This window comes from Sinocyclocheilus anshuiensis, unplaced genomic scaffold (genome assembly GCF_001515605.1).
Source record: "Sinocyclocheilus anshuiensis isolate Anshui unplaced genomic scaffold, SAMN03320099.WGS_v1.1 scaffold4222, whole genome shotgun sequence".
NCBI lineage: Eukaryota > Metazoa > Chordata > Actinopteri > Cypriniformes > Cyprinidae > Sinocyclocheilus > Sinocyclocheilus anshuiensis.
The window spans coordinates 33091-45590 of record NW_015540177.1 but is presented as its reverse complement, the minus strand read 5'-3'; the positions used below and the strand labels follow the sequence as shown (position 1 = coordinate 45590).

Sequence of the window (12500 nt, the reverse complement as noted above, 5' to 3'; positions counted from 1 at the left end):
ACTCACACTCTCACACACTCACACACTCACACTCTCACACACTCACACACTCACACTCTCACACACTCACACACTCACACTCTCACACACTCACACACTCACACTCTCACACACTCACACACTCACACTCTCACACACTCACACACTCACACTCTCACACACTCACACACTCACACTCTCACACACTCACACACTCACACTCTCACACACTCACACACTCACACTCTCACACACTCACACACTCACACTCTCACACACTCACACACTCACACTCTCACACACTCACACACTCACACTCTCACACACTCACACACTCACACTCTCACACACTCACACACTCACACTCTCACACACTCACACACTCACACTCTCACACACTCACACACTCACACTCTCACACACTCACACACTCACACTCTCACACACTCACACACTCACACTCTCACACACTCACACACTCACACTCTCACACACTCACACACTCACACTCTCACACACTCACACACTCACACTCTCACACACTCACACACTCACACTCTCACACACTCACACACTCACACTCTCACACACTCACACACTCACACTCTCACACACTCACACACTCACACTCTCACACACTCACACACTCACACTCTCACACACTCACACACTCACACTCTCACACACTCACACACTCACACTCTCACACACTCACACACTCACACTCTCACACACTCACACACTCACACTCTCACACACTCACACACTCACACTCTCACACACTCACACACTCACACTCTCACACACTCACACACTCACACTCTCACACACTCACACACTCACACTCTCACACACTCACACACTCACACTCTCACACACTCACACACTCACACTCTCACACACTCACACACTCACACTCTCACACACTCACACACTCACACTCTCACACACTCACACACTCACACTCTCACACACTCACACACTCACACTCTCACACACTCACACACTCACACTCTCACACACTCACACACTCACACTCTCACACACTCACACACTCACACTCTCACACACTCACACACTCACACTCTCACACACTCACACACTCACACTCTCACACACTCACACACTCACACTCTCACACACTCACACACTCACACTCTCACACACTCACACACTCACACTCTCACACACTCACACACTCACACTCTCACACACTCACACACTCACACTCTCACACACTCACACACTCACACTCTCACACACTCACACACTCACACTCTCACACACTCACACACTCACACTCTCACACACTCACACACTCACACTCTCACACACTCACACACTCACACTCTCACACACTCACACACTCACACTCTCACACACTCACACACTCACACTCTCACACACTCACACACACTCACACACTCACACACACTCACATACACACACACTCACACACTCACACACTCACACAGTCACTCTCGCAGTAATTATACATTTAAATTAATATATAAATCTATAAATTAAATCTACAGAATGAAGGCGTTATATTATGGGGAAAAAAGGGACTAAATGTGTTAATAAATGCAATAAAGGTTTCTTTTAACGTGTTTTTGAACCACTGCAACCAATCAGAGGCAAATCTGCTGAGCATGTGAACAATGCAGTCTATTACGGGCGCTTTCTGCTATCTAATACTGGATTTTATTACATGTGTTGTTTATAAAGCAAGTAGTTTGATTTTACATTTGATGATCTTGTTGATTTCTGTGCATCAGAAATCACACACACACTGATGTAAAAATCACACACACACTGATGTGATGCTGATGTAAAACACATGAAAATCTAAAAGCACTGTGTGCGTCAATGGAGTCTTTCTTCGGTCATTATTTGGTCTGTTGCCTGTTATTTGTATTAGTGCTGAATGACAAATCATGAAGACTTATTGGCATTATTTAAAACTAAATATTAATTCATAAATGAAAACCAAGCCGAGCGTTCATCAGCTACTGAATCACAGCTAGTGATGACATTTGTCTGAATAAAGCACGAGTCCAGAGTAAACAGGCGTTTAGCTTGATCTTCTCAAGGTCTAACTGCTCATTTCCTCGCTGGCCCTTCAGTAAACTTCCTGTACAGCTTCCAAGGTCAAGGGTTTTATTTTTGAAAAGCACACAATCATTCGGTCAGTTGTGGGCGATCACACTCACACACACACACACTCTCACACACACACACGGAGCAGACGTGTGAACAGCAGGCTCACCAGGGTCATGACCCCCATGCGGTCCAGCTCTCGGCTGGGGCTGTGTGAGGGCCGGCGGGGCGTGGAGTGACCGGATCCGGGCGGAGAGGAGCTGTGGAAGGAGGGCTGGAGGGACGTCATGGAGCGGAAGCGGCCGCCCAGATCATCTCCGCTGCCCACGTGGATCTCGATCTCCTCGGCTCTCAGCGTGGTGCACTCCTTCTCCTCCTGGATCATCCTGCAGCCACACACACACACACACACTCACGTCATCAACACCCGAACCGAGACATCAGAGCACCTCAGCGTTTCAGGAAGCAGCATCGTTTCAAGCAGCCAGTCGCTACATGCACTCATTTTTAGGGATGCACTGATATGAAAATTTTGGCCAATACGCATAACCGATAATTCTTTATATTTGAAAGCCGATAACCGATATGTTGGCCGATAAATCTAAATTCAAATTTGTATATAATTTTTTGAGAGCCTGATTGCAAAAAAGGTCTCATCATTAAAAGCCACGTCCCAAACACTTCAACATAAGCAGCCTAGTGTGAACAGTGTATTAGAGCCCTAGCCCGGCCCGTGTCCGTCTTTTTTTCTCCCAAAACAGCTTATACTACTGTTTCAGCTATTAAAATACTTCAGTTTTGTATGTAATGGCATTGGTTTGCCTAGAATAAAATCTATAGATATAAAACATTTTTGCTCATAAAGGTAAGAGTAATACATCATTCAGAACTGTAAAGGGTCTACTTTTATTTGTGTGCACTCACAATATCAACAAAATGTTGCACTTTTATAAAATAAACAAACACGACGCGCTTTCTGCCGTCTCGGTCTTGAACAGGAGCGATGAACCGAAACTCAGCGAATACATGACTCACAGACATGATAAATATATCTATAGAAAGCTTTAAATTACTACTTAACGAAATAAAATAAAACAAATCGAAAACAAACTAATCATAATCCATAAAGAAGCCAAGGCCCGGCCCTAGGGGCGTAAAAAAAAAAATTTTCCCCTCAGAAATGTGTTGTGTATTAAAATTTTCCTAGTTATCAGAAAAATTAAACAAACTTTATTTTTGGCGAACAACAGGGATTTACTATTAGAATTAAAACATGGAAGACACTTTTTGTGATTATTAAAGTTTATCATTAAAGTTTTAATAATTATAGTAGTAGTATATTCTACTGATCAATACTAGGCTAATGTATTTCTGGCACAATGTCTTAAAGTTAAATCGAACTTTTATTTTGATGGGTTGCCGTGAATACCTTTTAAGTTTCTGAGTGTATATGATATAGTTTCTCTCAAATGAAACGGTCAAATGCTCATGAAGTGACTCTCAGAGATGTTGTTCATGTATTTACGTCTTCATTCAGTGAGACGGCAGACGCTGAAATCACCGCGAGCGTCACGCGCTTCAGTGTGTGTGTAGTAAACAAAACCACGCGTCTGTGCCATTCATTCACACAGAGACACACAGAACATAAAGAACTCATATTTAAATAGTCTTTTTGTGGCTTACAGATACTGGTCCATATCGCGATTTGATTTAAGAGTAATGACCTACTTTTGATTCATTCATCCTAAGTTTGACAAACTGTGTGACATTCTGTGTTATACTATACTGCCCAATACTACATCAGTATTGTGAAAAGCTCATACTGTGGCAGTCCTAGTTAGCACGACATCCAAACCCAGGCCGTCAGCTAGAGGAGTGAGGGATTGTGGGAAGCACACTACCGTATCTCGTTGTTGATGGCATCCAGCTGCTCCTGCAGCATCAGGGCGAGCGTCTGAGCGTCTGCCTGTCCAGCTGCCCCTGCAGCATCAGGGCGAGCGTCTGAGCGTCTGCCTGTCCAGCAGGAGACAGGAGGTCCATGGAGCTGAAGACCGTATCTCTGTCGTCCTCCACGTCTGACACGTCCATGTCGCTCTCAAATGCGTGAGCCACGCTAGCCAGAACATTAGCCTGCTGCAGCCGGTCCCACTCCTGCTCGTCCAGCGTCTGCACCTGCGCACACACACACACACACACACACACACACACACACACAAAAATGAATTTGTTCTGACTCAGTTTAACTCTCGAGTTCTTGTCATATTTTATTACCATTTTCTAAACTATAGCAAATAAACTGTGATATAATGTGAGAAATGTTGAAGGTGTCTGAATAATTTTTATTTTGACTGTATATTTATTAGTTGTCCAAGCCCATTATGTTAATATGTGACTGAACACATGAGGATCACAGAACTCTCCTCCAAGGTGAATAAATCATGGAAACACATGAGTTTCATCATCTGTCCCGATAGAGCTTATATTCTAGATGCTGATGTCTGTCACAGTCTAACCCTGTGACAGACATCCCGCTCACCTTCGAGGGCTCGTCTCGCAGTGCAGACACGCGGCCCTTCTGCGGTCGTCTGAGCACCAGCGCTCCGCTGCAGTGACTGTCCATCGCTGACGACACCGACACCGGGTACCTGAAGTCCGGCGTACCGCGCCTGCGGGAAATACAGCCCACATCAGCGCAAAGCTCCGAGCGCAGCTGATTCTCATTAGAGTCCTGGAGTTACCCATGATGCAGCAGAGAGTTGCTCCTGCTGCGGCCGCGCTCGTGTTCGGTCCTCATGCTCTCGATCTGGATGAGCAGCTGCTCCTGCAGTCACAGATCCACACTCGTGAGCAAACAAATCACAGCAGAGCATAGGGCTGCACCATAAATCTAAATTAAAGCGCAATCGCAATTAGGCAGAAGCTGCGTATCTCGTCAGTGAAGCACGGTTCTGTGATCAGCAGTAAATCTCCATCTGAAGGCCAGAGAAACTCCAAATACGCCCCGCAGAAGAAAGGTAATGCACATCGTTCCAGGAAACAGAAGACTGAACTGCTTTCATTGATACAACGCGAGGACTGCGACAATATATGGTTTATCTGAGTTCTTATTAGACTTGTGCCGGTATTCGGTAATGCGAACAAACTGCCAATGAAAAATTCTTCTGAAAATTCATTAATCTTAGGTATTCCAATATTTAATTGAAAGTTGCAACTGTGTTATTTAATGAGCTAACATGAACTAAGACTTGTATTTTTTAACAAAGATTAATAACTTCTGTACCAAATGTAGCTATTGCTGATTGTGAATGTTAATGCATTAACTAAGGTTAACTAATGAGGTCTTATTGTAAAGTGATACCTATTGGTCTTTATAGTTCTTTTGAACTTTAATCTGTGTAAAACTTTTAACTTTATACATTTTTCTGTATTGCTTTATTGCATTTAAATGTTCAGTTATTTTTGTTATAAGAAAAAAGTTATTAAACCTGTTATACTGTATTATGACAGCAATTTTCAATATTTCAATATCGTGATAATACTGTATACCGTGACAAAAGCATTAGCAATTAATCGCAACATGAAAATTTGATACTGGCATATCCCTAGTTCTTATTATAATTATTATTATAATTTTCCTTATAATAAAGTATATAATAATGCAATGCCTTTATCACTGCTTAGAATACTATGAAATATGCTGCGTGTCTTATTCTGTGTAAGAAGCCACATCATCTCACAGAAGGATTTATTCCAAACACCCGGCTGACGTTATGAAGTGAGTTTGGAGTAAAAATATGTTATTAAATGTGGTATTTTCACATGATGGAGATTTACTACTGATCACAGAACCGGCTTTACTGACGAGATGCGCATGATAATCGTGCAGCGCTAGCAGAGCACGAGTGAACGAGCAGCACACACTGACCTTCTCATGATGAGCCTCTTCTATCAGCTTCTTGGTGTGCTCCAGATCCCGGATCAGAGTGTTCTACGTCACACACACACACACACACACGCACGCACGCACGCACGCACGCGCACGCGAGACAAGTGTCAGTCAGACAGTGGCGTGTGGAGTCAGACGATATGTATTTTTCTGATGGCCGTTGCTGATATCACAGATAGCAGGGTGGCCGATATAAAGCCGATATACATGATATCAGACTATTTAATATATAGATAAGGTTTGTCAAACTCAGTTCCTGGAGGGCCACAGCCCTTCAGAGTTTAAGGTGCGTTCATGCCATATTGTAATTACCGTAATTATGAGATACCAACTTGAAAAAAAAAAAAAAAAAGTGTTCACGTCCTCGTAATTACAACTTGTGAACTGAGTTTTCTGAGAGCTACGGCTTGCACCTCACGCGGAACCAGAGGAAAATGGTGGCGCTTTCAGTAGTAAAACGTAATTAATGCAGTTATGATGTAATATTTATGTTTTAAAATTCGTGCAATTGACTTTTGCCAATGTAGATGTCTTCATACAAAAGTAATGCGAACATAAACTAAAGACATCCAACACAGAGTTAGACATCTAGGCTATCCATGTATTAACTGAAAGAAATAATTATGAAGTGTAGTAATAAGGCATCTGCATAGCAACTGTTACTTGTATTGTGTTTTACAGCTGCCAGTAACATTCTTTCACGCAGGTTCATCGCCGGGTTGAATGTCACATGTTGTCATCTCGGAATTACGTATCCCTCATGAAAAAATACTATAGTAATTTATAGTAACTACTATAGTGTTTTTGAACCATACTATAGTAAAGTACTTGAATTAATGTGTTGTGGTAATCCTATAGTTGCTGTGGTAATATAAACAAATTACTTTACCCAATACTGTACCAAGTTTTCTACAACTATAGGGTATATTATACTACAATAAACTACAGTTCACTGTAGTAAAAACTAAAGTATACTACTGTATGTATTACAGTTTATCAGTTCACTATAGTTAATACTACAGTATGCTGTAGCATTCATTAACAAAGTGTTGTAAATACTATAATATACGTATACAGTATAGTACACTTTACTATAGTATGGTTCAAAAACACTAAAGTATTTACTATAAATTACTATAGTATTTCTTCATGTGGGAATTACGACATGGTGTGAACGCAACATTAACAGAACCGTCTTTACTGACAAGATGCGCGTTAAATATCGCATGCGATTAATCGTGCAGCCCTAATTAGTTCTAACCTGCTCCAACACATACCATATAGTTTTAAATAAGCCTAAAAAAAGTTACACAGAAACACACGGGAGCATCTATCAGCAGAACGTCTATGTGCCGATATATTAGAGATCCGCTGATAGACGCTCCCGTGTGTTTCTGTGTGAGCGCTCCGCTCGGTGAAGAGATGATTACTGAAGCCAATCACAGACGTATCTGTTGAGCGCGTGAACACTACGACCAATCAGCAGTGTTTAAGAATCGACTCAACGGCGCTCAAATCTTAGCGGGAAATGGACGTTTTTAAAGGAGACATCATGAAAATCTGACTTTTCCAGGTTTGAAGTGCTATAGGTACGAGCTGTAATGGCGCAGCTCTATTCTGGAAAAGGGGGCGGGATCAGCAGCTCATTTGCATTTAAAGAGCCAGGCACGAAAAACAGCGTGTTTCTGCTTCCACTCAAAATAGGCATTTTCACAACGATATAATAAATGATCTGTGGAGTATTTTGAGCTGAAACTTTACAGACACATTCTGGGGACACCAGAGACTTATATTACATATTGTAAAAAGGGGCATAATATGTCTCCGACTGGAACCGAAGTCAGTACTTTTGACAACACTATTAGCGAAACGAATAAGAAAGCTTGGAGGCACGACATACACCTTGATGTAAAATAAAATAAATAAATTACACCATTTAAATAAAGTAAAAAAAAAAATCAGCAAACACTGTGGAACCAAATAAATAAGAAACAAATGTTTCTTTAAAAATGTCCAAAATCACCTATAAATGACTAAAGTCAACAGGGTTTTCAAAAGCCAAAATATTGCTTATATAAATTTTGTTTGGAAACTAAATCTTCCGCCATCGTCTTGTCTGTCTCACCTCACTCTTCTTGTTGGTCAGCTCGACTCTCCTCATGTGATAAATGAAATCTGACTCCTGCTGAATTTGAATAAATTATTTTTATTCCTATACTATAAAAAAAATCAAAGCAACGGTGCTGTTTCTTCACACCGTCAACACAGACTATCACAGCAAGCCTAGTAGAAAGGCATGCATAACGACTCGTGAAATTAAATTTGTATTTATTTTAGATAATATTTACTAAATTAGAAATAAATAATTTATAAATGAATTATATGAAAGTATAATTTGACCTTAAAGAATGTGTAAAATAAAACATTTATACTTCTTCATTGTGTAATCATATGGCATTTTCCAAAACAAAGAGATTGCTAAAAATATGAATTAAAAGAAAGTAATCACAGTAACTAACGGAGCACTCATTAACGACTCTGTTAAACTAATGAAGACGGAGAACGGGAGCTCTGTGCGCTCAGGGGCCAGCGTTCTCAGTCTTGTCAAAATAATCTGGCTCATCTGCCAGACAGGAACTTTCAGTGCATATGGTGATCATTAATAAACGGCAGTGCATACATCGGCCTGACTGTGTCTCGGTCTGGGACTAGTGATGTGTGGTTCGAGTCATACCTTGTCCTCCAGCGCAGACATGCGCTCCTTCAGGTGCAGCTGCAGCCTCTCGTTGGACTCGGACAGCAGTTTGTCCACCGTCTCAGACAGACGTTTGTTGTGCTCTTCATTCATCTTCTCTCGCTGACGGGCCTTAAAACACCATCGAAAAGTAAAGCAGCTGTTGTGTTTACACTACAGTGAGTGAGTCTGACGTATGTGGGGAAAGTTACTTTTAAAAGTACTGCATTACAATACTGCATTACTCCCTAAAAAAGCAACTAATCACGCTACTTTTTATGGGGAAGTAATGTGTTACGTTACTTTTGAGCTACTTTTTAAATCTGGGCAGGGCTTGCATGTTTGTTTTTAATATAAAAAAAGTTATTTTACAAATGTAAAAGCCCTTTTCACAGCAAAAGTGAAATGAATGTGCCTCAGGCTGAAGGAAATGTAAATTCATGTCTGTACAGTAGAGGGCGCAGCTCAAACTAATCACATGAAGAATATGACGCAGCAGAAGAAAGTTCAACACTATTCAGCAATAACACAAATGTGTAATTTTTGCTCATTAGTACGGTTGAATTGGATCGTCGAAGGTCAGTAGCAAAGACATCGGTTAATAAAATGGGATTAAATACATACATATTTGTCTTATTTAACATTTAATTATTGCAGGTTTGCATTATATTCTGAGTTTGCATTTGACTGTTTTTATTGATTGTGAGGAACACTGAATGTGTTTGTGTGCAGTGAGATGAGTAAACACATGTTGATATTTAGTCTAGAACTACAGTAAGATCATGTTCACACACAACGCTCTGCACTTACTCCTGATTTCTGTCACCATGGCAACACCAGAGCTGTCACTCAATACATGAGAAACAAAGTAACTATGTTACTTATTTGAAAAAAGTAACTCATATATTTCCTTCTAAATTAAAAAGTAATGCGTTACTTTACTAGTTACTTAAAAGTAATCTGATTCCGTAAGTCGTGTTACTTGTAATGCGTCCCCCCCAACACTGGTGGCAGCACCGCTGAACGCGAGCGAGGTCTGAAGATCACTCACCCTGAGCAGCTCCTGGTTCTTCTCCTCCAGCTGAGCCTCCATCTGTCTGAGACGCTCCTCCACATTCCCATGACGCTCCTCTGCCTGCGAGAGACACACGCATGAGAAACTACAGCAGAAACAAACCCAAGAGAAAGACAGAACCGCTCATCATGCTGTGACAAGCTGAACGTTCACGAGCGAAAGTTGTGCGCCGTGTCTGGAGCTAGTGAAGACAAACGGATGTGTGAATGATCTCAGTGTGGCGCTCCTGTGCTGGGTTCACACGGGTGGAGCGAAGGACTCCTGACAGACGCCAGCATGAAGCAGATCACAACCACACCACCATCATCAGGCAGAGTCAGGGATGTGCACAAGTGACCGACTAGTCGAGTACTCGCTCCAGGTTACAGGATCAGCGCTTCAGAAGGAAAGTAAGAGTTGCGGTTTCTGCACTGCTGTTACCAGGTTAAGATGATGAAACAGCTTATTTTTAAAGTGTTCACCAACTAAATGTGGCATTCACGTCTCAGTCATTTGGAACTGATTCTTTTGACCCAAGTACTCGACTAGAAAATGGCTTGAAATGTGCATCCCGTGTAGGGCTGTCAAATAAAAATAAATTTTATTTTAGGTTCAAAAAAAATAAAAAAATTGAATTTTAGGTTCATTCAAAATATTGCTGAAAAAGAGAACATCGATGTGGAGAAGATGTTGTTTACGTCAAAACTGAAGCCAAGCCGCTCACACAGAACGCATATTTATCGCATTTTCTAGCGGGACATCTATCACCGTTGCACTCGCGTCTCACACAAGAGAGATGCATGTTTAGAAAGCCATGTAAAATTAATGCGAGTTCAACTTTTAAAAAACATGCTTTGAGACTATACGGCGTTTTTTTTCCCCATCCCACTGTTTTTAAATGAAAAAAGTACTCTGTGTGATTGGCTTTCTTCCATTTGTATTAAAATATGCATACATGATGCGGTTTTGTTTATAATTGTTTAAGCAACTTAATTATATTTGGTTTATAAACATTATGCACTTTTTTCACAGATAGTCGTGTTATTTTATTGCTTTGAAGAAACGTGCATTAGTAATATTTTGCCCGATGCGCCCTCTTGTGGCCTCAGGAGAGAAGACAAAAGCTTTTTTCCCCCTAAATGAAATTATGCCTTTCAAATCTGAATATAATTTGAATATTGATAATATTTAAGTGCAAGATTCGAATGTAGTTTTTCAGCCATTTTGACAGCCCTACACCCGAGTCAGAACGACAGCGTGAGCTCGTGTACCTTCATCTGTGAGCGACTGTCCTGAGAGACACTGCACGCAGAGCGCTACACACACACACACACACACACACACTCACACACACTCAAAGGAGAGAGAGAGAGAGAGAGAGAGAGAGACAGACAGACAGACAGAGCTGCGGTCATATACAGAGGAGGAGAGGGAACACGAGAAAGACTTGAGCGCTATGAAAAACAGAAACGACAATTAAAGAGGAGAAAAGGAACTAGACGACAGGAAGTGAAGATGCAGTAGGTAAAAACACTGCAGTGGCTTCATTACTCTGTTAAACACACAGATCCTCCTGTCTGCGCTGATGTTCCTCTTACATCTGTGTCCATCTCACACATTTCACTAAATAAACTACTTGTGTGATTGATCAACTCACTACAGCACACACTCATTCACATCAGGAACACACAACACCGGCTCACATTTTCACTCAGTTAGCAGACGAATGATCTTAATGAAATCTTTCATTTAATGCACAACATTTACAAGAAAGCCCCATGTGTGAGTTAAACACTCAGACCACATGCAGGTGTTAAGGAATTACATTCACACCACAAAACAAATTAAACAGACATTTCTATGCAAGTTACAAAAAGAAAACTCCAAAGTTGTTTTGTGGAGTCCTGTGATCACAAATAATCAGGAGCAGACAGGACGCAATGTGTGTCCTATTTTACATGAAATAGATCAAAAACAGGTTTATGATGTGCATGCTAAACAAAAAGTAGAATAAACTACTGTCACTGTAACACTGTTATCACTAATCAGTGGTCAAATATCACTGCAGTATTCTAATAGAAAACAAACAGCAGTTTCCGTCTTCTCTAAACGGTGTGGCTGCGTGACTTTGTTCCAGGGAGGCCAACAGTGGAATCACAGCCGGATTCTGGGCCGCTGACAGCGTGTGTGTGTGTGTGTGTGTGTGTGTGTGTGTCTGGGAGGCCGACAGTGGAATCACAGCCTGACTGTGGCCCGCTGACAGCATGATGATAGCATGTGTGAGCCGTACCTTAGTGAGGGCCACGACCCTCTGAGCCAGCTCTGCCTCCACCTCCGGCAGCGACTCGGCCTTACGCAGCGTCTGCTGAAGCTTCTGCTCCGCCAGCTCCAGACGCTCCTGCAGCTGCCTGCCCTTGTCCTCCATCTGCACACACACACGCGCACACACACACCGCACACACACACGCACACATACACACGCACACACACCGCACGCACGCACACGCACCGCACACACGCCGCACGCACACACGCTCACACACGCGCACGCACGCACACACACACATATGCCTGAATTACAGCCAGAACCCAAAACTGCGGGCCGACAGCAGCAAGTGACGACTCAAACTTCATTGCTTAGAGCAGTGGTTCTCAAACCTGTCCTGAGTACCCACAGCCCTGCACCT

The 12500-nt window shown here is 42.0% G+C and overlaps 1 protein-coding gene across 13 annotated transcripts in view; it reads right to left on the bottom strand.

Moving 5' to 3' along the window:
• The window catches only part of LOC107687274 (liprin-alpha-1-like), a 38045-nt gene that overhangs the window by 15330 nt on the left and 10215 nt on the right, over positions 1–12500 (bottom strand). For 12 of the 13 annotated variants that reach the window (XM_016484535.1, XM_016484536.1, XM_016484541.1 and 9 more), the window contains 9 exons: positions 12104–12238; positions 9811–9894; positions 8760–8891; positions 6005–6067; positions 4818–4900; positions 4616–4745; positions 4093–4251; positions 3981–4045; positions 2249–2465 (listed from right to left, as the gene is read on the bottom strand). In XM_016484535.1, coding sequence (XP_016340021.1) covers positions 2249–2465; positions 3981–4045; positions 4093–4251; positions 4616–4745; positions 4818–4900; positions 6005–6067; positions 8760–8891; positions 9811–9894; positions 12104–12238 — 1068 coding nt within the window. The remainder of the gene's footprint in view (positions 1–2248; positions 2466–3980; positions 4046–4092; positions 4252–4615; positions 4746–4817; positions 4901–6004; positions 6068–8759; positions 8892–9810; positions 9895–12103; positions 12239–12500) is intronic. The other variant, XM_016484538.1, reaches the window with a different exon arrangement.